At 42.8% G+C, this 26318-nt stretch overlaps 1 protein-coding gene across 2 annotated transcripts in view; it reads right to left on the bottom strand.

Moving 5' to 3' along the window:
* The window catches only part of SYT17 (synaptotagmin 17), a 567544-nt gene that overhangs the window by 499503 nt on the left and 41723 nt on the right, over positions 1 to 26318 (bottom strand). The window contains exon 2 of one of the 2 annotated variants that reach the window (XM_078665248.1): positions 7445 to 7462. The exons of the other annotated variant lie outside the window; for it this stretch is intronic. Coding sequence (XP_078521374.1) covers positions 7445 to 7462 — 18 coding nt within the window. The remainder of the gene's footprint in view (positions 1 to 7444; positions 7463 to 26318) is intronic. 2 annotated transcript variants of the gene reach the window in all.

Genomic DNA, 26318 nt, shown 5'->3' with positions numbered 1-26318 from the left:
AATAATACAGTAACCTCAAGCATCAAGACAAAGCATTAGCATTTGATGTAAAAGGAGAGCCAAAGAGATACCCATTTATTGGCTGAATTGCACAAAGTGAAGCTGTAAAACCTGGGATCAATCACAGTTCCCCTGCTTAACCAAATTTTGTGATCCTGGCAAATATTTTATATCATTGAGCATTCTTTTTCTTCATTTCCACATATGTGACTACCTTCAAATATGTGAGTTCAGAATGTGTGCAAAAACCTCCTGTAATCGATGTAATAGATTACAATGTTGCTGTATCTATAATAATCATCTAGGCCACATACAGGGTGCATATGACAACTGGCTTGCCTTTTCGTTCACTAATGGAATTGTTGCCAAGGTGGTGGGACAATATTGTTTCTAAGTTCCTGTTTAAAAACTTTGGAACTTTTTTCCAAACTGCATTTTGTAGTATGTCTAGTAGTAAGACAATAGTACTACTAATGTACTACAAAATGCTATTCACCAACCTATGTACGGAGGTCAATCCTCTGCATCTACTACCTTTTATGTGCAGACATCTCCGCCCTGAATACAGAGATATCTGCATACGTAGGTATATGTTTTAGTAGTAAATGTGGGAGGAATGGGGGAGTCACTGAAAAGGGGGGATATTTTAGACTAAAGGGGATGGGATTGGGAGAAGTAAGGAGGCATTAAGATAGGGCTAGGGAGGGACATGCACCCATCCACAAAAGAGTAGGATCATTGGTATAAATAAAATGCACTTCTAAGTTAATACAGGCAAAAAGGACCCAGAATAGTTGTAAATGTACTTCTCAAAAAAAGAGAGAGGGGCTCACCAACCAAAGGGGAGGGGTACCAACCTAAAAAAATACCAATCCAAGAAAATATACAAATGTATTCATGGATAATAGGTACCATACATATCACAATACACAATAAAATTAATAACAGTCCCAAGCCAGGAAAATATAATGATATTAAAAAACATCAATAAAAAACATTATATTCTTTGTTTAAAAACACATTTGTATACAAAACTAATTCTAGTACACGAAATTGGGAAAATTCAAAGGAAAAATGAATTCCTATTTCCAAATAAGACCGCGAAATCAAGTACAAATCAATTGTAGCAGCTGATTTGATTTGATTTTATAATTTATACAGCGCACGAATGCCCGGGGCGTCGTGGCGCTAGGGACAGGAGGACAGTATCGTTATAGAGCCAGTTATGCGCCATGTCTATTTGTGAAGAGCCAGGCCCTCAAAGCTCTTCTAAATGACATAAGTGACGTACTGCTCTTGATGGGGATCGGGAGGAGGTTCCAGATTTTAATTGTTCCCACTAGGAAACTTCTTCCTCCCCAACGGACCTGCTTGAACTTGGGTGTTTGTAGCAGTTTAGAGTGAGCAGATCTTAGGCTCCTACCTGGCGTATACCATTTCAAATGCGTCTTCAAACACTGCGGGCCAATGTCTTTTAATCCTTTAAAGGCCAGGCATTGAGATTTAAAAATAATCCTTTTGGCCACTGGAAGCCAATGTAGACCTTCCAATCTATGGGCGACTGGCTCATGTCTGGGGATGTCAAGTATTAATCGAGCTGCTGCAATCTCTGCAGTTTCAGTAGCAGTTGTGTTTGCAACCCTACATAGAGAGCATTGCAATAGTCCAGTCTGGACAAAGCAAGAGCTGTGACTAGTGTCTTCAATGCCTCGCGAGGAATGAAAGGACAAATTTTCCTAATCATTTTTATGATAAGCCAAAAGGTAGAAGTTAGCTTATTGATCTGAGCATTAAATGTGAGCTTATCGTCAAAGATAAACCCCAAGTTCTTAGCCTTAGAGACTGGAATTGGACAGTTGCCCAGACTGTCAGGCCACCATCTCAGCTACCAGAAGGAAGAGTTGGGTCCTAACAGCATAACTTCTGTCTTTTCCCCGTTTAACTTTAGACAGTTGGCCTGCATCCATTCATTCACCTGCATCATGCAGAGATTGAAACAGTCAGCTGTCTCTTCCAAATTATTTGAGACCGACACCACCACCTGTGTGTAATCAGCATACGAGATAGCGGAGAACCCACACTATCTAATAATAGAGGCCAGTGGCGCCACATATGGATTAAAAAGGGCGGGGCTAAGTGAGGACTCCTGAGGTACCCCACATGGCAGTTTGAATAATTTGGAGACAGCATCTCCCAATTCCACCGAAAAGGTTCTGTCTACTAGGTATGACGACAGAAGCTTTAATGAGGAATCATTAAGCCCCATCTCTGCTAGTCTACTGGCTAAAATTTTATGATTAACGGTGTCAAAGGCAGCCAAAAGATCTAACAAGATCAAGGCAGCCTTCCCCCCTGCATCAAAGATTATCCTGAATCCCTCTGCTGCCATACTAGCGCTGTCTCTGTCCCATGACCCTCCCTGAAGCCATATTGTGCATGGTCCAGCAGGTTCTCTTTATTAATAAATTCTGTGAGCTGGGTATTGAGCAGCTTCTCTAACACCTTAGATGGAATGGGAATCCTTGAAATTGGACTGTAGCTACTAGGCTCCTTTGGGTCTAGATCAGGTTTCTTCAATAGTGGCAGTAATGAGGCTGTCTTCCAGGTATCTGGGACAATGCCCGTTTGAGTTATCTTAGTGACCAATAAGTTTAGTTGTTCGCTAACAAGTTTCTGACACATATGGTAAACTTTAGGGGGACAGGGATCTAAAGGGGCTCCTGACTTAGTATTTTCCACCACCTGGATGATCTGCTCTAAAAAAGGGGGGCGGGGACCAAATCCTGTCTTGATTGTATTGTTAACAGCCCCTATTTTTGCCTGTATCGGGGGTGTTATGATTGTCTTTAAAAGTTTTATAAACTGAGGCAACTTTATAAATAAAGAATTTTCCCAAAGTATCGCAAAATTCGGGGCTGCTCATCACTTGGGCTTTTCCTGAAATGTTGGCAAGTTTTTTCACTGTGGCGATAAGTACCTTGCTGGAGTTTTGGGCCTCTTGAATTTTAGTTGTAAAATAAGTATTTTTTTCCTCCATGATCATTTTCTTATATAATGATAATGATTGAGCATACTCTGCTTTCCTGACTTGATCATAATTAGCTCTCCACTTTCTTTCAGCTCTCCTACATGCCTGTTTTTGCAATCTGAGCTTTTCTGTAAACCATGGCTCCGAGGGGTTTGATCTCCTAGGGATAAAAATCTTTTTCGGAGCCACGATATCAACGGTTGCTTTGACCCAAGAAGACAGTCTGTACGTAGCTGTATTAATATCGGTTTGGAGATCTGCTTTAGAGGTCAGGAGAGAATCTTGAAGAGCAGATCAACTTATTTTTCCCCAATCTTTGTAGGTAAACAAGGCAGGAATGCATGCAGACGTGTGCTGTTGTTGGCCTTCGCTGACTGAGAACATTATCGCTCTGTAATCCGACCACACTACGGGAAGCACCTCAATGATTTTAATAGTGGGGTTAGAAGTAAAAATTCTGTCTAACGTGTGGCCGGCATCATGTGTCTCCTGTGTAATGATCTCGTTCAAAGAAAAACTAGTCATTGTATCAGCCAGTGAGGCCGTATTACTATCCCCACCTTTCTCTAGATGGTAGTTGAAGTCTCCGAGTACCGTAAAGTTTGCTCCACCTAGACTAGACTCCAGAAAGGGACGGATGATGTTTAGAAGGGGGGTCCGTGCCCTAGGGGGCCTATATAAACAAAGGCCATTTAGAGTATAGTTGTTAGTAAGCTGGATCTGAAAAGACAGAGTTTGGCAGTCCGCAAATCTCTCTAAAAATTATCGCTAGTCCACCCCCCGCTTGAGCATTCTGTCTGCTCTAATAATATTAAAACCTGCCAGGAGGGCAAGAGCGAGCTCCGGCTCTGATGACTCATCTGCCCAGGTTTCGGTTTTAAATGCCAGGTCTACCATGTGAGTTCCCATTCAAGAATACTGCGTAAAATCTATGGTGACAATTGTATCGCATAAAAGCAATTCGATAATTACCAACAGCTGCTACAATTGATTTGTACTTGATTTAGCAGTCTTCTTTGGAAATAGGAATTCGTTTTTCCTTTGAATGTTCCCAATTTTGTGTACTAGAATTAGTTTTGTATACAAATGTGTTCTTAAACAAAGAATATAATATTTTTTTATTGATGTTTTTTAATATCATTATATAGCCCTGGCTTGGGACTGTTATTAATTTTATTGTGCATTGTGATATGTATGGTACCTATTTCCTTGAATACATTTGTATATTTTCTTAGATTGGTATTTTTTTTAGATTTATCCTTTTTTGCTTACATCCTTTATGTCCACTGTTATCTTACTGGTGTGAGTCTGTCTGTGTATAAGTGGTGTGATAAGTGTGCATTAATCCAAAGGGTTTTTTTCTTTGACTAAGGTAGTTGTAAATGTACTCCATCTCAGAGCTGGAGTAAGTCCAGCACCATCCATTACCACTCCAAAGTACTTCAGCTCCCTCCCATAGAACATAATGGAGGTGGGGACTTAAAATAAAACCCCACAGGAAATAATATTAAAATACCTTAATTTATTGAAACTTTTTAGGTATATATGTGTGTGGGTGTGTGTGTATATTTTAATGGTTAATATATATAACTAAATGTTCGTTTTTAAAATATTTTAAGAACAGTTTTTCAATTTAAAAATAAATGTAACTGAGAAAATTAAATTGAAGTAATTTTACTTGAGGTGGGTTTTATTTTATTTTAAATAAATATTTAGACAGAGTAACTAAATGTAAAATGGTTAATTACATTTTTTATTTTAAATCTACACAATCGTACTGTAGTATTTTTTTAATCTTTTTAATCTTAACCAAGATTTAAAATACATATGTAAAATTGTTACATTATCACGAAACTTACAAACATTTTAATTTTTTTTTATTACTTTGATTATCTTTTCAAAATGTCCCTAGACTTCACCATAGGAAGATCTTCAACCACCTTCGCAAGTGTGCAAAACATTTAATTTACTACAGTTGTGAAGTCACTAGTAACTTTACAGCTGCATTTGATGCTTTTACTGACTTCTCCCCCTGTTTCAGGAGGTGGTGACATGGACGTCTACACTTCTGAGTAACTTTACATTCCTAAACTATGAATAGCCAAAAGTAGTAACGTTTTTAGAAGTGTAAGAGTACGTTTATATCTCTAGATTTATTTACAAGTAAGTTTACCTTTGTGAATAGACCCTTATCACTTTCAATAGGTACTGTTAAAGAAATACACTTTGTTGAATTTTTAAGAGACTTTACCACATTTTTACACAACATGTTTGTTGCATGATTTACATGCCAAATATTTAGGACTTGGCTTGTGCACAGGCTCTTAAAGCTAGACCAGATCCTTAGCTGCTGTTGCTTGGTTCTTCCTGTTAATTTGTTGGCTTGCCCATCTCTACTCGTTTTATGCAATCCATATTCTTGCCCAAATATTCAGGCAATGTTGTATGCCTAAGATGTTGCAGCTTTACATCCTTTTACATATAAGGGGCCCTGTGTTGCTGAAATATCAGAGAAATGACCTATCATGCACAATTTAGGTAAATATTTTTTAATGTAAAAAGGCAGCGGTGAGCTCTACATGATCAAAAACAAGCAGAAAGTCAAGTGGTAATAGGAAAGAAAGCTGGCTTTTGACAGTTAATGCATTGTGATGTAACGCTCTTTAAAGAGGTAAGCCTTCGATTCTTTCCTGGTACATAGATGGAAAAGGTCTGCAGTCTTGTTTTCTTTTCTTTTTTTTGCAATCCTTAATCTGCAGACTGATTGTGACCTGGCTACAGGTGGGCGAGCCACTGAAGGCTTGAGCCAGGCTAGACCCAGTTCCTTTTGGAACCTTATGCCCAAAATCAGCCAAGCCACCACTGGATGCAATGTGGTTTTGTGACTACAGCTGCTGACTATCTCAAATGGGGAACCATGTTCAAAATCTAACGTTGGCTCCCAAATCTTTTGGTGCTGAAAAAAAGCGAACACAGTCCGTGTCTATTGTGAAGCCCTCTTATGACCTTGGGCAAGGTTTGCACTATGTGAAACTGTTAAAAATAAACTATGGATTTTGCATGTCACTCAAACTCTAACCTTATCCTCCAAAAATTAAGGCCCAAGCTTTAGTCTTTGATGTCAGAAAGAGATATCTATGCAGATGCTGAACTACACAGTGTGAAACTGAAAATATGGGATCAATTCTGGCTTCCCAATTTGATCAAATTGTGTGATCCCAGGCAAATACTTTATTTCACCTGCCCACCTCTTTGTTTATTATCAGTCATGACAGCACCTTCTAGGACATCAGTTCAGGATGTATGCTGTACAAAAATATCTCTTGTGTTTATTTAGTAACATATAATGTTGTTCCACCTATGATTGGAATCTGGGCCATCACAACTGACATGCCTGGGAATTCAGCCATATCTTTGTGATCAGGGCTGAAACAGGAATGTTTCTCAGTTCATGTTAAAAACTTTCACTTTTATTAAATGATTCTCCCCTAGTCTGGGCAGCAGGTGTGCTGAGAACCACCAGATGTGGTGAGCTTGTCTGCAAAATAGTCTACCTTAGTTCTTTTCATCTATTTGTAAACTGTGCACTACTAGATACGTTATTATTTGGCTGTGTTGTCTGTGTGTCTCGAATGTAACCTAGTTCAGAAGGTGTGCCTGTTTGTGTAGTGACACGTGTCCATTCGAGCATGTTCTTTATGCACACATGTAGTGTTTGTTGTCTGTCTGTGATAACACTGCCAGGTCTATTAGATTTTCCGATGCTTGTTTACTAAAGCTCTGTTTTTCGCTCTATGTCTCACAAAATAAGCATGCATCTTATTTAGGGCTAGACTTCACTTGGCTAAGTCCTTTTCTAAGCAATGACGTTATTATCTCATGCATGGGTTTCCCCGGAGACGAGTTTAAATGTCTGCAATTTCGACATCAAATTTAATTAAAGTGCAGTAGGCACAATCCCGGCGTGTGTTTCCTAAAAGAGCAAACAAAATGCCACCCTGCCCCTGAACACTTTTCAATCACCCTGGACACGTCTTTCCTGTGTCTGGTAAGTATCTTCGTCACAACGGACGTACCAAGTGTCTGTCCCTCCCAAGATGTCGCTAGCTAATTAATAAGTGGGCTGTACACAAAAGAAAACAAAGCGGCGGCAGCCCCGCTGTCCCAGCGCGGGAGATGCAGATTTATGTCGCGCGCCTGCTGCCTCTGTCAGAGGCGGCGGGAGATCTGCTGCACCGATTATGTCTCCCGTGTCTCGCGCTGGACAGGTTTTCGGTCACGTGGCCTAGCAAATTTACTCTGGCGGGTTTAATGCAATATATATCTAGTGCAGCAGATAAGGCTGGAGGCAGGGAGACAATTCCCCTTGATATGGAGCTCATCAAGGACGGAGAATGAATCATCAAATTAGCTCACCTCATTTATTGGTTCCAACTGTCCTTTTAGAGATCCACGGCAGGGCAGAGGGGAATAAAAAAAGATAAAACTAGTTTAGTGAGGCTCACATAACGCAGAATCAACTCAACTGTTTATCAAGCGCGCGCTATAATGGAAGCTATTTATAGAAACAAGCTTAATAGGAAGTATAAATGCATTTCTACGCAGGTCTGCTGACCGCAGTCTACACGCATATTCGCAGGGAGTGCACTCTCCATAAAATACGTTATAGTTTATTTTTGTTTCATTTTTGCTTCCGTCATTTTATTTATATAACATTCTATGAATTGGACAACAGAATTCAAGGTTAGTCTTCTCACTACCTTGAATCACACATTTTACACAATCATGTTTTTCAATATTTTTCGCAAAAAAAGCTAAATAAATATTAGATCGTTAGCACACAAGTTTATTACATTTTTAGAGTGAGGTGAATATTTACATTTTGCACTTTATAAATACATTCGAAATGTGGTTGCAGCTAAAGCCCCCTTGGGTACATTTATTAAATCACTGTGCTTCCTGTACCTCCACAGAATCCCCTAAGACCCTTAATGACTCGATTACTTACCAGCAATATTCATTACTTTCAGTCATTGTCTTCCTCGTCACAGTCATGTTCCCTTCCTCTCGGCCTTGGGAGTTGGGGACCAACAAAATGTAACCTGATCCTTCTGGTTGCTACTCTGATTATGGGTGTTTTAGGATATGGTCTGGGGTAGCACCACCCCTTGGAGGTCAGGAGACAGGTACTTCCTATCAGGCCACCATGTTGGGTGGGGAATTTTTTGTATGGGTGAATGCTCTGCCCCGAACACATAGGGGCACATGCATCATTGTAGGATTTTGCATTTCCTAAATTGCGAAAATTAAGGAATCGCAATTTAGGAATTGCAAAATCCTATGCATCAACAAATCCTAAAATATTTTTGGATTTCTTAATTTTCGGAATTTGCGATTCCTTAATTGCGATTCGCAATTAAGGAATGGCATTACATTGATTCCTATGGGCCTAGAGGCCCATAGGAATCAATGCCGTTTTGCATTTTTTTTTTTTGCAATTCGCAATTTGTTGATGCATTGCAAGGGTGCAGAGGGGTTCCAAAGGATCCCCCCCCCTGCACCCCTGAAATGTATTTTAAAGTGCATGTTTCACACACACATGTCCTAAGGACATGTGTGTCTGTAACATGAAAGTTTAAAAAATGCATTTTTGAGCATTTCCATAACTTTTCGCAAATTACCACGAGGTTCAACCTCGTGGTAAATTGCACCCCCTAATTGCTAATTCGCAATTTGAAAAACAATCATGCATTGCTTTTAAGGAATCGCATATTTGCGATTCCTTAAAAGCAATCTCATTTTTAGAAATCACTAAAAATAGCGATTTCCACAAAAAAGTATGATGCATCCCAAAAACTTATTTAGGAAGTGCAAACGGCCGAATTTACCGATTCGCACCCTTTGCCCTCCCTAAATAGGTTGATGCATGTGCCCCATAGTGCTCCTGGGTGACTGTGACTAGGAAGACAGAGGAGGAAGATAATAAGAAATATGTGTAAAAGTGCATTGGCAATACCACACCTGAAAGTTCTAATATTGCATGGTACATAAGTCTCTATTCAAAAATGTTATGCATGGAATAGGGAATAACCAAGGAATTTGGTGTTTACACACTTATTTCCCATATTTTCTCCTCTTTCTGCGTTTTTCTCTCTGGATATATTATTTATTTATTTTTTGCATTTGTAATGCGCGCAGATACCCACAAAGGGTTTCCCGGCGCCAGGACTAAGAAAACAACAACACAGAAAGCAAAACGGCCAGAGACCACAATTATTTATTGAAAAGCCAGGTTTTAACGCTTTTATTAAAGCTGACAAAGTTTTCCTCCTTTCGTAGAGCTGGGGGAAGGGAGTTCCAGAGAACTGGTCCCAGATAGCAAAAGGATCTCCCTCCCATTCTGGCCAGTTTAAATCTGGGTACCACAAAGTTTGCTCCATTTGAAGAACGGAGATTACGTGCAGGAGAGTAGGGCCTAACTAATTTTTGCAAATACTTTGGTGCGGTTCCTGCCTTTATTTTAAACATATAGCTATATATATATTCATATTCATATCCTTTTAGAACCTCAGATGTGTGTGAGGCAAATCTAATGGTGTGGATTTTACCACACAACTGGTAATCTCAATTTGTCTGGTAACTCACCGACAAAAACAGAATTTAAAAGAATGTTGTGGACTCATGGCAATGAACAAACACCATTATGGTATTAGAAAGAGCAATGAAATAAACAAAAAATATAAACACATTTTTAAGGATAAGGACAAAAAATAGATCCAATAACATTTTCATTATTTTGCTCTGTTTACATATCACTGAATGTGACAAAGCATTTTGCTCTTGAGACTATGACACACATGTTTTTGTAGGCTGTACTTTTAAATGAGAATCAGAAATGACATCAGAATCAGAAACCGGAAACATATTCCATGGGCCAGAGGCACTCAGCAACGTAGATCAGCTTAATTTTTCTTGATGTTTCTCAAAGAAATTACTACAGCTTATGCAGTTAGTTGACTTCTCCAACCTTAAGAGTGAGACAGAGAATAAGCAGCACACTTCCCAATTCTTTTGCCACACAGATTTATGGTTGGAGAAAAGTGGCCTGAATGAGGGAAAACGCGGGGAATTTCGGAATCAGGCATTGATTAGCCCTCTGGTAGCTTGAAAAAAAAGCAGTTGGGCTTAACCCCTTCACAGCTGGGCAAATTCCCCTGCTGTGCTGGGGGGCGGGGGCACGCACAGCGCCCCGTGCTCATGACGAGCTCAGCTCGTCATGAGCCAGGATAGTCGTGTGCTCATGACGAGCTGAGTTCGTCATGACCACACCCGTTTCTTTAGAACGCTCACACAGCAGGGGAATTTGCCCAGCATGCGAGCGTTCTAATGGTCATGACGAGCTCAGCTCATTATGTGACTCAAAGGTGTTAATGTTGAGGTGAAGTGTTACATTTTTGTGCAGCATACAACCAAATTAGAGTAAATTTGAATAAATAAATCGGTAATGAAATTACAAAAATCAAATCAGTAGATCCGAAGATATGCAATTTTAAGGTTTTAATCCAAAAGCATCAAGAAGCACAAAGTGCCAGCTGAGGGTATCCGTTCACGCAAGACTGTGACAAAGTCACAAGTTCAGGCCAATCATGATGGAGTCCAGGCCAACACACGGTAACGTTTGGCCTGCTGGGAGTTGTACCTTATGTCTTTCGTGTGAGGTCTGTATTGTGTTGCTATGTGAGTCTACGTGTCACCTGGTGTCGGTTCCGATGGCGCTTTAAGCTGTGCGTTGAGACTTTGCAGGGCTTTGCATCACTGGACATTGGTTCAGATCATGTAGCTTTCAGCTGTGCGGCGAGGCTTTGCTGGTATTTTTGTCGTTCTGCATCGGTTCCCAGGAAGCTTTCAGTTGTGAGGTGAGGCTTTGCGTCAGCTGTGCAGTGAGGCGTTGCAGAGCTTTGCACCACTCAACATCAGTTTTGATGAAGATTTCAGCTGTGCGGTGAGGCTTTGTGTTGTTGTGTGGCAGATTTGATGGCACCTTCAGTTGGGCAAGGAGATTAGGGACTCCCTAAAGCAGAGTCCAGTGGGCTCAGGCAGGTCCTGGCAGGACTACTGCAGCAGGCCAACTGGACAGAGACAGGGAGGCCTCGGGAGCTTGTTGTGTCCCTATGTTCCAGAACGGATGTCAGCCAATTGACCCTTGGAGACACTCAGGTTGCCTGGGATAAAGAGAGCAAGTCCAGTCTTCCCTCTTAGAGAGCAGGGTAGGCCTCATGTAGCAGGACAGTACTCTGAGGAATAAGACAGGCCACAAGCTGCAGGGTAATCCTGTGGGGAACAAGACAGGCATCAAGAAGCAAGGCAGTCCTCTGGGGAATAAGGAAGTCCTTCTTTGTTAATGTTCACAGGTTCAGGAGTGTACTGGAGAGTGGCTCTGGAGGTCCAATATTTTACCTGGTGCCAGCCTTTAAAGTGGGGAGTTCACTATACTACTCTCACATCTGGGCGTAAAAAGTTATTCCCTTCCCCTGTCAAGGCTCCAGGAATTCTGGGGTGACAAAAGACAAGTGTCAGGTTCCTTTGTGTGTGCTGGAGTCAAAGCCCTTAGAAATGTAAGTAGGGTTGGGTACTGCTCCACTCCCAGCCATCTTTGCTGAATGGCTCATCCTGTCCACACCTAATCCCCTTTATGTCACTGTCAGGAAGGAATACATAAATCTCAACAGCATAGCCATTCACAGTCATGTGACCCAGAATAATGGCAGAAGACACAAAATGGTTAGGGTAAGAAAATGCCAACTTTCTAAAAGTGTCATTTTCAGATTTGTGACTTAAGAAACAACTTTACCATTAAAGAGGATTTTAAAATAGCAATTATTTGACTCCAAACATGACATTTCAACCTGCTCCTAATCAAAGGTAAAACTTAATGCAATAAAGTAACCCAATGTTATACGATGGGAGAGGTAGGGCTTACAGTAGTGAAACACTTTTTTTACACTACCAGGACATGTAAAACGGAATCCTACTTTTTCAATATAATGCCCCGTGCCCTTAGGAGCAACTTATATGTATTTGAAAGAAAGGTGTCGACCTGGCAAAAGGTTTATTGTGGGAGGTCGAAATGGCAGTTTCAATCTGCACTACAGGCTGCAATGGCACACCTGAAACATGTTTTAAAGTGCTACTTTAGTTGGGGAGGGGGCACCCTGAATGTTGCAGCCCCAATGGTAGCATTTAATATACATGCCTTGGGTACTTTAAGTACCAATTTACTAGGGAACTACAAGTACAATAAATGTGCCAATCAGATGTAGCCAATTTGACCATGTTTAAGGGAGAAAGCACAATACTTCAGTGCTGGTTAGCAGAGGTAAAGTGCACAGAGTCCTAATGCCAACAAAAATGAATTCAGAAAACAGGAGGGGAGAAGGCACAAAGTTTGGGGGTGACAGTGCAGAGATGGCCAAGTCCAACTGTCAGTTATTTCAGGTTTAGTGTTACCCCAGCAGTTATCACTCTGTACATATAATAAGGGATACAGAGTCAGTGGGACTGGTGATTAAGTGATAAATGGATGAAAATAGCATGATTATACAAAAGAGTGCTCCGTTTTCTGCACATAAATTACATCAAATGTATAGCTTCTGGTAAATGCACATGCAAAACAGTGTGTTAGGTTTGATCAGATAGGCAAAAGATGTCCAAAAAACATGTGCTAATCATATTACACAATATTTAGCAAGTGCACAGTTTGCACCTGATTCTGAGTGGTTGACCACTGAAGAGGGGAAAACACAAACTTTACATGCTTTCTACTTTTCCAAGTACCACAAAATGAATTTTGCATTATTTACCCTCCCTATGATCTCCAGGTTTTAGCTGACTTGTAATCCTGGTTTGGCACAATACAGAAGTTGTTGCCTCAAATAGGATTAGCAGCCCATTAGTATTCTGGGTTTAATTGTCTAACTTTGCACAAATATTCAACATACGTTTGTCATGTTTTAAATTTGCACATAATTGTCACTTATGTTCCACTAACTTTATATTGGAACACTTTCATATAGATTACAAGTAAAATGCCAACCGACTATATCCTTTATTAATCTGTAATGATTCCTATTTTCTGAAATTCCCAAAACAGTTTGAAGTTGAAGGTATAGCATTTAAATAGAGATAAGAAAGTGCCCAACCATGCCTATTTTATGCATCAAAAACCAAATGTATGACCAGATAACTAAATTGTTCTCCTGGATGACTATAATGTAGCATAGTAGCAGATGTATGCTTGGTAGACCCAGGGAGGGCCACACGGTGGACAACGGCTACTGGGCCACAACTGTGTGGTTGAGGTAATTTGCCAGTGGTGTCCTGGCATCCGTCCTACTGTGGTTCTGCAAATTGGCCAAAGTACAACCTTTCCTGCATTGTTCTCCTAGCACAGTGATGGCGAACAGTCACAGGTTTCAAAGAGAAGCAGTGTGGGAGGTAAGAGCTCAGAACTCAACAATCAACCAACAGTCACAATAGTGTAATGCCCAGCTCAGAACTTATTTTTTACGGAAAAATAAAACAATTTAATCACATGGCAAAACTACTTACTACACAACACAATGAGAGAGTAATTGAGGGTTCTAATGAGTTGCATCTCAGAGTGATGCACTACACCTCTGTCTCCCTAGTGTCCGTCTCCTTCCTATTAAGGTTGAGTTTCTGTCTCTTAATTTCCAAATGATATATACAGTGGGCAAGGATTGGGTGTGGGTTCAGCTAACTAAAATCAGTCACACTTCATTAGCGGAACAACTTGGATCAATGTCTTTTTCAATTCTTGGTTAAAAAGTCTTAAGCTGTGCAGTCTTAAGCTCGTGCAGAGGTCTTTCCCACATCCCTCTTTGGCAGTGGCAGCCCTTATCATTGATTGCACACTGGTGTTGGATGTATTACTTACAGACTTGTGGCCAAGTTTCGTCACAATGATGTCCCTATGACAGTTCCGACCTGGATGCAAATCCTGAATTTCAGCTTCAGTAGCATACAGCTTTACCTTTTGCAGCCACAGTGACAGTTCTAGTATCGCAAGCCCACAGTATGCTGCCAGGTGAAACAGGAATTTTGACCATGGTGCAATTGTGACACGGTTCACTCAAAAACTGTGATGAGAAACTGGAAGTGCTCTTAGAGTACGGGCTACTCCAAGCTCACTATCATTGTTCATCGCCTTCCACGGACTGTTTTGCATGCCATGGACACCGTGGGACTCTACTTTTGGACAGTCTCTTTCTCAATGCAAGGCTAGGCCCACCTCTTCCCTTAATCAGCAGACCGGCATACTTCTAGGCCCTTCCAGCACAAAGAGGAGACTTCAGGGGATGCCCCCTCACCTGTGGAAGATTGGCAGACACCAGCCTTGGACACAGCAGATCTTTGAATACACTGTAAAGCTCTCCCTTCCTTGGTCAACAACTTCAGACTGAAACAGTGGGGGGGGGGGGATCCCACTTTTGCTCACATTTTCCAAGGAATGGATCTGCATCATTTGTCTAAGGTTTGGGACCAGTTTGGGTTGGTTCTCTTTCAAATTGCGTGAGGACCAAAATGTAATCAGGATGCCAGTTTCACATGCAGTCAAACACTCGGCTGGGGAGCACACCCATATACCAGACAGGGAAATCACTCTAATCCAAACAGAACTCAGTAGAGATAAAGACATTGCATATGTGTTTTTGCCCTTAAATTGAGGTTTGTTGAGTATTGAACATACAGAGCTCAATAGCCAATATGTTAGAAAATGCTTAGAATCCACTGACTGATCTTCCTATTCCTCACTTCTCATTTGACGCCCCCTCCCCCATCTCTATCTCACTACTCTTTCCTCTATCTAACATCTCTTTTTACGTCTCTCAATCTCTCAACTCTCTATCACGTAAAAATTGTACTATGCAGTATCAGTAGTTCTCTGGGCAATTTTACCACACCCAAATAGCGCAGCCCTGCGAATGAGCGCATTAGAGTTCCATTGATCCTCTTTCCCCTGAATTTGGTGAACGCTGTGAGGCCCATCAATAGCATCCTGAAAATGTAGAGAAAACCCAAGCCTTTCTCCCACGCGATCACGTCACAAACTCCACCTGAGTACAGATTCTCTTCCATCTTCACTATTGCAGGGCCAGCATGAACCTGACCTCCACACACCGGCTGATCCAAATCATGGCAGCCCAGATGGCAAGAGGTACTGCGAACACATCTGACCAACACCATTGCCTTTATATCAGGGTTGAAATTTGTGTATATGTACGAGCTTTATCAAACCCTAACAACTTAAATAACTGTCTATGATCAAGCTCCTAACACTGCTACTATTGCGCCGCCCCAAGTGAAACAGACCAGTTGGCGATGGTGAGGAGCACTCAACCAGTTTTCCTGCCCACCGTCCTGCAGGCCTTTTGGACTGGTGGGTAGTAAATGTTACTTCTTGAATAGACAAGTATAAATTTACTTTTTGATTTTGCTACTCTTTCTCAAGACCTAGGACTACATTTGAAAATAAGATTATTGGTTATATTAACTTAATTTTCCATTGGGCAGTAAGCTTAAAGGGAATGTAATTATTTAACACTGTGGGTAAAAACAATAATGAGTGAAACAGATACTTTCCAGTATTTTAGCAGCTAAATAAATAAAGGTAAGAATTAAAATTAAATTTTAGCAATAGAAAGTACAGCCTGCCATAACATACTTATTTTCAGAAACTAGGATAACGTCTGTACAGCAGAAACAACTCTTCTTTCATTACCCGAGTGTTTAGTGATCACACATTCATTTGTCAGTTCAGACGCTTCACACCTTTAATACCAGTTTAACGCCTAAATACAGCAATCAGCAACTGAAGGGTGACAAGGCTACATTTGCAAAGAGTCTTCCATATCACGTCACCACGTTTGGTCCTTTTTTAGTAGCTTTTGATCCGCTTTGAGTCTAGATTTTTTTTTCCAGCTGAAATACTCAAATTCTGCAGGGTGTGGTGTATAATGCAATTAGTGGTAGAAATAAAAACGTCTCTAGCATGTGTGGGTTTAATTGAACTGCAGCAAAGTATAAACAATAGTAAATCCATACACCTTACGGGATGGCACATTAGTTTTTCAATGGTTTGAAGAGGTGTTCTCCTGCAGGTTTCATGGTGTGTTGTTGTTACACTGTGTTACTGAGACATTCTTTTCTAGGTTGCACAGTGATTGCTTAATGTTTGACTGCATTTCTCTCTAAGTTCAACATTCTTATAAAGTCGTGTTGAAGCGCTAAAGAACCTTCTCTGGCATGGTGAAAAATGAAAAAATTTTCTCAGCATCAAAGTGCTCTTTTATTGGGTTAAACGGTGCTAGAGATCCATTTTCGCTCAGGGGCTTTACCTGTAGGTGGCACAGTGTCAGATATCCTTTTTGTCCAGTGTGCACTGTGTCGGGTAGACAATCTCCACTTTGCAAGATATTAGAGGAACTTGGGGGCATATTACCAAGGGCCCTTATCGCCGCTTTAGCTGGACTTTTTCCCGCTACAGCGGCGATAATTTGATCGCCCTATTACCAAGCTGTCGCTAACACCAGTTAGCAACAGCTAATAGGCGATAGCGGGCATTTAGGGGCCCACTTTGCATGTCAGTAATAATTATCGCTAATGACATGCAAAGTGGGCGTGCCAAGATGTTAGCGACTGAAAACAGTCGCTAACATCGCTATCTCCTATTACCTACAAAGGCGTAGTTTTGGAAATATTCGCGCTAAGCGCGAATATCTCCAAAAGCTAACACCTGCCCAGAGCAGTTCTTAGTCATGTTATCCAATGGGAGGTGGATAACATGGCTAAGAGCATTGTCACGATAATGTTTGAATATCGCTGTATTTCCAGCGATATTCACGCATTTCGAATGATTTTTATCGTTTCTGAGATAAACCTTGTGGATAGCAAGGTATCTCAGCGATAAAAATCGTCGTAGCGCGGCGATAAAATTATTCCCGCTATCCCTGCTTAGCGATAAATATCGCTATTGCTAGGTAATATGCCCCTTTATCCTTTAGGTGCACGTGTCTTTCCTTAGAGTAACATTTTAAAGGGACACTCTGGTCCATGCTGGTCCATGTTAAGGCACATTTGTCCCTGGGGTTGCGCAGTATAAGATATCCTTTCATCTCTATGTTACAACATATAGAACATACAGTTTTCTCTACACTCTCTCTTTCACTTCTGAGTGCCTAATGTTAGAGTCTGTGCCCTGTAGGTTGCATCCCATTAGACAGTATTACTGTAATCGTTGCAAGGGTATGCAACGTTTACGACGCAACCATTATAACGCCGTTCCATTACGACGCGGTCATAACAACGAAAGTTGTTACAACGAATTGCGCTGGGGGGCGCTCAAGGATAGTAAATCATTTAATTTACTATCCCAACACCTTCCCTACTATCCACGGGGACTGGTGTTGGAATAGTAAATTAAAAAAATTTAATTTGCGCCCCCCCAACGCAAGTCGTTGTAACGACTTGCGTTGTTACAACCGCGTTGTAATGGAACGCGTTGTAAAAGTGTGCGTCGTAATGACGTACATCCCGTTGCAAGGGGTTGGAGTGGAATTCTTTGCTAATAAGCAAAAAAGCAGTGTTCCTTTCTCCTTTAGGTCTCTATCAAGTGAGGTTTCCTTGGGTAAATCAAAGTATCAGAGCTATTGTTCCCCTTTAGATTGTATCATATTATAAATCAGCTAGCCACTCTATCGTACAAATGGTAGAAAAACAATTTGTTTTTGGAGGCAGAGTGTCAGAGCTTTACTTCTGGGATACACCGTCTTAAAATAACATTTACCTTAGATTGTGTAGCCGTACCTAACCTTTATTCTAGGCTTCGTGGTGTAAACAAACCTTTCTTCTCTAGGTTGCACAGTATTAGGGACACCTTCAACCGTGCTGCTCAGGAGTAAACACTCTCTTCCCTGGTACACATTGTCAGAAATCTTTTACTCTGAATCCCAGAGAGATAATGAATATTTTCTCTGGGGTCAGAGTGTTAGACAACCTTTTTCTTCAGGCCACACAGTGTTAGAGCTTGTTGCCTTTCAGTTGTTCAAGAAAACATTTCCTCTCTTGACTGCAATGTTTGGAAATCTCCTTCGTTTGGATTGCAGCGTCATGGAGATTTTGATTTCCAGGCTGCATTGTATTAGAATAATTGTCTTGTCCATTAGGCCATTGTTGGAAACCTTTGTCCAATAGGAAACCCAATATCATAGAGTTTGTCACCTTCGAGTTATACAGTTTACAGAACCCAGTCAATTTTGCGAAGTGTTACGTAGCCTTTCTCCTCTGTGTTGAAAAACATGTATTTTCTACAGCTCAAAGTCGTATAGCACCTTCGGGCAGCACCAGGGAACCTTTTTATTTCAAGGATCTTTATTTTTTTAGTTCTGCTCTCTGATAATGTCTCAGCGTTTCCCCTCTGGGTTCAAAAGTGTTTAAAGTCTGCTCTTCTTTGCACCCTATGGTGAATTTTAGTCTTCTAGCTGGAATGTGTTGAACCACCTTTTCAATTCCAGATTTCACAGCAATAAATAGTGTTTCTTTTGATTTCAAAATTGCTGGAGTGCCATTTCCCTCCAGGTTGCAAGGCACCAGCAGTTTATTCTCTAAGTATATATGAATATATAAATACCCAGGGCCAGTGCTTTGTACAAAAAAAATATAAGTGCTGGGGTTCTAGTCAGCAGGCCACTTCCACTTGCACTGCCCATTGCCACTGTCAAATAAAGTAATAGCATAGTTAACAAGTCACACTCCTACAAGTGTGACAGTTCTGACATTTGCAGGACCCCAGAGTTAAAATAATGGCTTTTTGGCAGTAGATATTAGTCATTCTTAATGTATATTGAATTACTAAACAACAGCTGTTGTGCTCATCACTGAATTAAAAAAACAGCGTCACTATGTGGCAGAATGTCAGAGGTACAGGTGCTGACAATTAAGTGCAGGTGCTGAGCACCGCACACCACCGGCTCAAATTAAGCACTGTCTAGGGCAAACCTAGTTGAGTGCCAATGTGCAGCCAAGATTGAGGCATCTAGGTGCAAGAAATGGGAAACTCAGGAAAGGGAGGACCTAACTATACAAATAATTTAAGGCATTAGCAAAGGTGCCAATTGGCAAAGCCACCAACCTTCCAAATCTCAACCTCCCTGTCTACCGCCACCACCATCTCTCTCTATCTACTAATACCTATATCAACACACTTTATTTTTGTAACTACCTCTCTTTATCTCCTCCTCTATGTTTTGCTCTATCATATCTCTCTCCATTCCCGACCTCAATCCTCTTTACCTATCTACTTCTCTATCTACCTCTGTTTAACTTACTCTTCAAATCACCTCCTTCAGTGTTGTTGTATTTCGTTTTAGGATGCAAGCGAAATTTACCGATTGATGCCCTTATATAGGTACAATTCACATTGCCCTTATATAGGCATAGAAATCATAACCATATTTAGACATTAGCCGATGCAGTCCAAATACAGGCATGGCTACTTCCACTCGTTCCAAAAAGCCACAACGATTTCTTGGAAAACTCGGCTTAAGCAGTCAGGGACATCCCCTTGCTTGAATATTGATTTCTCCAAGAATTCATGGAGTTTTTAAAGAACTACAATTCCCTTGGGGTTCTTTGATGACATTATTATGCCCGACTTTACGTCAAACTAGGCACCTTCAAGGTATAAATATGCCTACACTTGCCCTAGCTAACACACGGTGGTTCGGAGCAGCTCGACTATCTACTTGCCCGACGCAGCTCGCTACAGCAAGTGCAGAAGGAAGCCGACCCTCCAGCTGAGATCGAGAAGCTGTCCTTTCTCTCGCTGAGAATCCAGCTCCAGTGTTTCCAAGCTCCCCTCGCGGGGTGTTGGGAAGTCGAGTCCCGAGACAGAGATACCAGACCTCCTTCATTCTAAAATCAAGGTACGGAGCTGATTAGACCCTAAGAGAAATCTTGGATAGATTCTTGGTAAAGAAACTAAACCTATGCTACACCACACTTACTTCTTCCCTTGTACTAGACGTAGGTTAGGTACATTGGGGTAGGCGTATTTTAGAAGCACCAGTTGAGTACTTTTAGCCTTTGTTATTTATGTATGTAATTATCTATGCTTTAAGAAACCATACAATGCTTTTACAGTATTATCTTATAATACTCTTCCTGCTATTCGCATTATACTTTGCAACCAGTATTACGATTGTAGCAGTTCACTTTACTTGCATGAGAAAGAAGCCTGTTTAATAAATCCTTTTATTGAAAATGCCCATCTCTCTATTTCTCTGTACCTCTGATGAAACGAAGCATGCACGATTGACTGAGTAAAATATTTATCTATTGTTTCCACGACTCTGAAGATACGTTTATTCTTGGGGAACCAAGTTTTCAGCTTTATGCAGTTGTCAGAAACTAATCCCTTCTTGTGAATTCGAGAAAGTTTCTAGTGACCTCTTAGCTAGCTGGCACTCACAATTAAGTCTAATATATTCGATAGAGACCTAGTCGACCCAAGTCCTACATCAAATCTATAGGTTTATATTATTCCAATGCGCAGAGCCTATTGGGAATAAAGGAACTACACTACATGGCGCCTGTTGGACCCGGTCCTTTGGGCAGGTTTACCCCTTGACTTTTTGCTTTTTCCTAGCCTGTTTTTGGAACCTAGATTGGTGATTGTAGGCCTCTGCGCACTTTTTCACTGTGGTACAGTGTAAAGTGCGTGTGCTTTCTGTGTATGGATGGTGAGTGACCTGCCCTCCCATAGGAATGAATGGGGAATATGTATGCCATGGTAGATTCCTGATGCATGGGGAGTGCAGGGGCGAGTTTGATATGTATGAACTCGTGAGAATGAATTCTGCAGAATGGTGTATGCGGCATGGCGGTATCTAGTCCAGAAGCGCCACTTTTAGAAGTTGGCATAATTGTGTAGTGAGTCTGCTAGCACGTGATTGGCTGATGGGCCTGGCCCAGGCATGCCTGGGCCTGTTGGTAGATGGACTGTCTGGAGGAGGGGGTCTGAGTCAAGCCGTAGATGAAAGGCCCCCCATCTGCTGTTAGGGAGGAGTGGAAAGAGCTCTGGTGGTGCCGTGCCGTGCCTGGCAGCCCACCCCTGATGGCTCCCCCTCCGGATGGCCCCCTGTCACCTCTGACCTGAGGCTGACAGGAGAGGGAAACCAGATACACCCAGAGCTTAGGGCTCGCTCACACAAAGACTTCTAAAGACTTCAAAGCTGTTTCTGTGGATAAGAAGGGGCTGTTCCCCTTCCCAAAACGTTCTTGTTATCGGGACTTGAATCGACCAGGGGAGAGCCCTGCCCAGCTCCTGGACCTCTGCTGGACATTCCTGGACTCCTGGGGGACCCCTCTGCCTTGCTGGGCTGATGGGGGGACTTTGCTTGCCCCCTGGGAATCTCTGGGACCGTGTTGCAGCATGGAGGAGCTGCATTTGCTTGCAGGAAGCGCTGTGCTTCCCCCTGAGCGCCTGGGAGCGCTCTGCCTGATTTCTAGCGCTGTAGAGCGCTTTATTTGAATTATAGCGCTGTGGGTCGTCATTTAGCGCTGGGAGCGCTTTATTTACATTGCGAGTGCCCACCTCGCTTATCTGTCCTTGTATTTCGGCTGCCCGCGCCGATATCTTTAATGCCTGCCCGCCTGCCTGCCTGAATCGGGCCGCCGCGCTGCCCGCGGCGACCCGGAAGTACCTGGCCGGCCGGCCAATCCCAGCGCGGCCGGCCGGAAGTCCCGCCCCGCAGCCCGGGTGCCGAGGAATGGCGACCGCGAGCCCGGGGAAGGAAGGGAGAGAAGAGGACGCATGGCGGCAGGTCGGCCGGGCTCCCGTGAGCTGAGGGAGCCCGGTGGCATCTGAGGAAGAAGGCGGAGGAGATGGCGGCGGTGGACGGGGCTCCTCTCAGCTGAGGGAGCCCCAGGGAGACGAGGCGACCGGTAGGCAGGGCTCCCGTGTGCCGAGGGAGCCCTGCAGAGAGAGCGAAGCACGACCGCCCCCGCCGCGAGGGGGAAGGAGCCGCCGTCTGGAGGAGCCGGCGGGGCTCCGGTGGCAGGAGCAGAGAGCCCCCGCGTGCAGCCGTCGCCCTAAGAGACCGGTGAGTGGGGTTCGGGCGTTTGACCGGCCCTAAGACGCTGGTGCATGTAGGGCGGCCCCAGATGGCAGTGGGCCGCCCCAACGTCGCGCAGAGCCTGGGGAGGCTCCCACAACCCGGGGGCAGTATTTGGGTCAGAGTCCCCCGCGAGGGACTCCAACGGCGCAAGGATGCTTTGGGCGGCCCCGCTTGGCAGAGGGCCGCCCCGACGATCGCGGGGCATATTACTTGGAGCCCTGTGAGAGGCTCGTAGGGGCATAATCGCCTTTGGGGGCATCTAGGGCGGCCCCGATGGCAGTGGGTCGCCCCAACGTTGGCTCGAGCCCTCGAGGCTCCCCAAGGGCAGTTGCAGTGCCGAGCCTGTGTGGCCACATGTTGCGCAGTGTCATGCCAGAGCCTGTGTGGCTCCAACGTGGGCGTAGGTGTTTGTAGAGCCTGTGTGGCTCCAGCGTGGCGCAGTTTGTGCCTGAGGGCCAATGAGGGCCCTGGCGCAGTTTTTATGATTCTCCAGCGGCCCAGCAATTAGTGGGCAGCTGCACCGTTTAGGCGCAATTTGAGGAGAGAGTCCCTGTGTGGGACAGCGAGGGCACCGTGGTGCCAGGCCTACCCAGCTGCGCAGCACTTAGTGCCAGCTGCTACGTTTAGGCCCTTGTGAGTGTTCCCAGGGGCCCAGCAAGTAGTGGGCCCCTGCATCGTTTAGGCCCCTGACATTGAGACTCAGGGCGTTCTAGCCCCAACAAGGCCAGTTGGCCTAGGGACTGCCACAGGTGGTGGCTTATGTAGGTTTTGCGCAATTGTATGGTTATTGCACCTCTGAATGTATTTCCTTGCATCATGTTTTATTCCTGCACCTCTGAATGTTTTAGACATCATGTGACTTTTGCGCTACTGTATTATTCTGGTACCTCTGAATGTAATTTTATTGCATCATGTGCTTTATTCTTAACACCGCTGAATGTGTAGGTTTATACATTATGTGTTTCTCTTTATTACTCCTCTGAATGTATCTTTATGCATCATGGGTACTGTGTTCTTTCTTAGACCCCTAGACGCTGTGTGCTACTTATGTGGTTTTCCTTTAATACTCCTCTGAACGTGGTTCATACATCATGGGTAATGTGTTCTTGCTTAGACCCCTAAATGCTGTGTGATACTTAGGTGGTTCTTTTTGGTACAGGTGGTCCTAGTGAGGTCCTGGTCCCCTGCGTGACAGTCTCCTAAGGGGTTAGGGTTGCGTAGGTGGTACTTACCTGTTCCCAGTAGTTACTAGACGTGATCTATAACTGTTACTTGGTGTTACAGTGAAGTTTATATACTTTTATTCTAATTTCTGACAAGTATTTCTATATCTGCAAAGTGTTGATTCAGACAGTGGCCCATGTGGCCCTGTCTTGTAAATAATCCCTTGTGAATATTGCCGTGCCAGTTGGCACAATGCACATGTGTGATGTCTATCTGATATGTTTTGACAATACAAAAGTTATTTTAATATAACCTTGTGTGGAGTCTCTTTTGTGGTGTACCTAGTATGTTGTTGCTGTCGTGCGCTGGCGCAAATGCTTTACACATCGCCTCCGAGTTTAGCCTAGACTGCCCGCGCCATGCTACCTAGAGGGCGAGCAGGGGTTATCTTGGCGTGTGACTTCCTTGCCCTGACTGGAATGGTGGTTTCTGCCTGGCTTTGGCATCAGCCTTAGCCTACCAGAAATAGCCGGTTTCCAACAGCGCCCAATGTTTGGTAAGGCACTAATTTAATGCTAGATACTAGAGCAACTCAGTCGTGCTTTTCACAGAGACCCCTTTTTCTCGTAAAATACTCCAATAGATGTCTGGAGTGGGTAAAAGGATAAAATATCCACCATAACTGAGTAGGACGAAAATCCTATGTATTAATTTTTGGTTTGTTCAACGTTGAAGGATAAAGTGTTCCAAAATATTGTGCACCTTATCTTTGTTTCCATGAAACTTGCTCTGTAACTTTCACAAAACAATGTCGCTTAACGGCGACAATAACACGACCGGTGGAGCTGCAGTAACTGCAACTCATCCGGGCATAGACGTTACAGGTTTCCAACACCGCGACCCGGATAATATAATCATCCCGGAAAACTTAAGGAAAACCATCACTATAAAGCTTATAACAAATGGCCTATCAACAAGAGGTGGTAGAGTAAATTTTGTCATAGAGGCACATGAATATAGGCAGCTAGAGGTATTCTATTCATGGATTTTCTTCCCTGAAGCAAATGCAGTATAACATGTGTTTCACTTCTACAAAATAGAGGAACATCCAACGGAATACACTCCTTTGGAGGACATTGTAATTTCACTAACTTACCAAGAGTATGTGCTCTGGTTTAAAGGCACCCTACAACATCAAAATCACATTACCAGGCTCGATCAACTAAGTAGACCAGCAGCAACATGGCCGGTACTAGCCAGCTATACACCACACCCTGCCATTGAAGAAATGACGGGTGCGGAACTATTAGTTCAACTGAAACAACTAATTAAAATCCATAGACAATTGGTTCAATATGTCATGCGGACTATAACAGCCCAACCTCCTATAAGGATTCCACAACAAACCCCTTACCAGGGGAACATAAATAAAATCACACCACATACTATACAATCAGTCATTGGTAAATTACCCGCAAAAAGGGAACAAATTCCATTCTGGATAGCTCAAAAATTTCTCAAATCGAGGCAGTATTTCCTGATACTACCCCTCATGAGAAACACAGAATTTTAGCAATCTGTTTACCAATGGGGATCGCACCACACCCGGAGGACTGTGACACTTGGGGTACAGTCTTTGCTGCAATCTACACAAAAACACATGGTGTTCCGTCTATGGCGTTAATACCAGATGTCCCGAAACAGATTCAAAATGAATACGGGGCAGAGCCTGCTTTAAATCTAGGTATGAAATTACTGAAAGATTTCAAACAGGTCTCAGCTATGATATGAGCTAATATTAAAGGTGAGGCAGCATCCGTGGTGAGAAATTTATGTAGCTGAGCAACCATATGAACTGGCCAGAATAATTGAAAAATCCTATGAAGAACGAGGTAGAGATAGTTTGGGTGGGAAACCCGTCAAGCCCCAACTAACAGAAAGTCCTGAAAAGGTCTTTATTAAAAACACTCTCACTACTCCAATATAGAAGTGGGAAAATACTAAACAAACTTCTAAAGAGTAGTGTTCTCAGTCCAGAGGAAGGTCTCCTCAAAAGGAAAAGAGGTATAACCTCAGGAACAGGGATAATTTGAAAAAACCTGATAGATATCAAGATACTGATACACGTTCCTATCGTACCTTTCAGACTTCCTCACAGAAATCGGAATGGAGAGGACGGTCAGAACACAAGGAAGAACGCGTGAAGTCCAAAGACAATCAACACGTTCCAAAAAATAAGAAAACCCAATTCACCAAAAAGAAGGTAGCAGGTCTAAAAATCAGACATACAGAGGATCTTGAGGACACAATTCAAGAACGGGGAGTGGGCCCAGACAATGCTGGACAGCGCAGCAGAAGTCACCATAGCTCGCAAGATCTTGAAGGATCATCTGGAGATAGTGGACTTGAATGAGTACATTCAAGTTGAAACAGCTGATACCAGGGTTAGTGTACCCCATAAGTTATATGAAGTAACGCTCCGGATGGAGGGGGACATAACTAGGAAAATAAGAGCACTCTTTTGGGAGAAGCTCTCTAAGGGTTATGACATTCTTCTAGCTAAAAAAGACTGACCACCATCATATTCCGATTCACTTAAAATATATCTATGCCAGAAAATGGGCTGTAGCCCAGGCTCCAGCATTATACAAAAATCATGTAGGATGGGATGAGGATTCCCCTCACCATAAAATCCAGTTAAAAATACAACCAACTGCACAGAGGCAGTATCCAGTAAAGCAAACAGCTAAAAAACAGGTCAGGGAGATATTAGATCAACTTGAATACCAAGGGGTGATTGAAACATGCACCCCGCCAATGAACAATCCTTTGTTTCCTGTCTCCAAACCAGATAATACTTATCGTCTAGTTTTGGACTAGAGCCATTTAAACTCTTGTTGCAAAACCTTTGCAGTACAAAATGCACACAG

Source organism: Lissotriton helveticus, chromosome 10 (assembly GCF_964261635.1).
Source record: "Lissotriton helveticus chromosome 10, aLisHel1.1, whole genome shotgun sequence".
In the NCBI taxonomy this organism is placed as follows: Eukaryota; Metazoa; Chordata; class Amphibia; order Caudata; family Salamandridae; genus Lissotriton; species Lissotriton helveticus.
The sequence above is the reverse complement of the archived record's forward strand: the minus strand, read 5'-3'. Positions and strand labels throughout refer to the sequence as shown.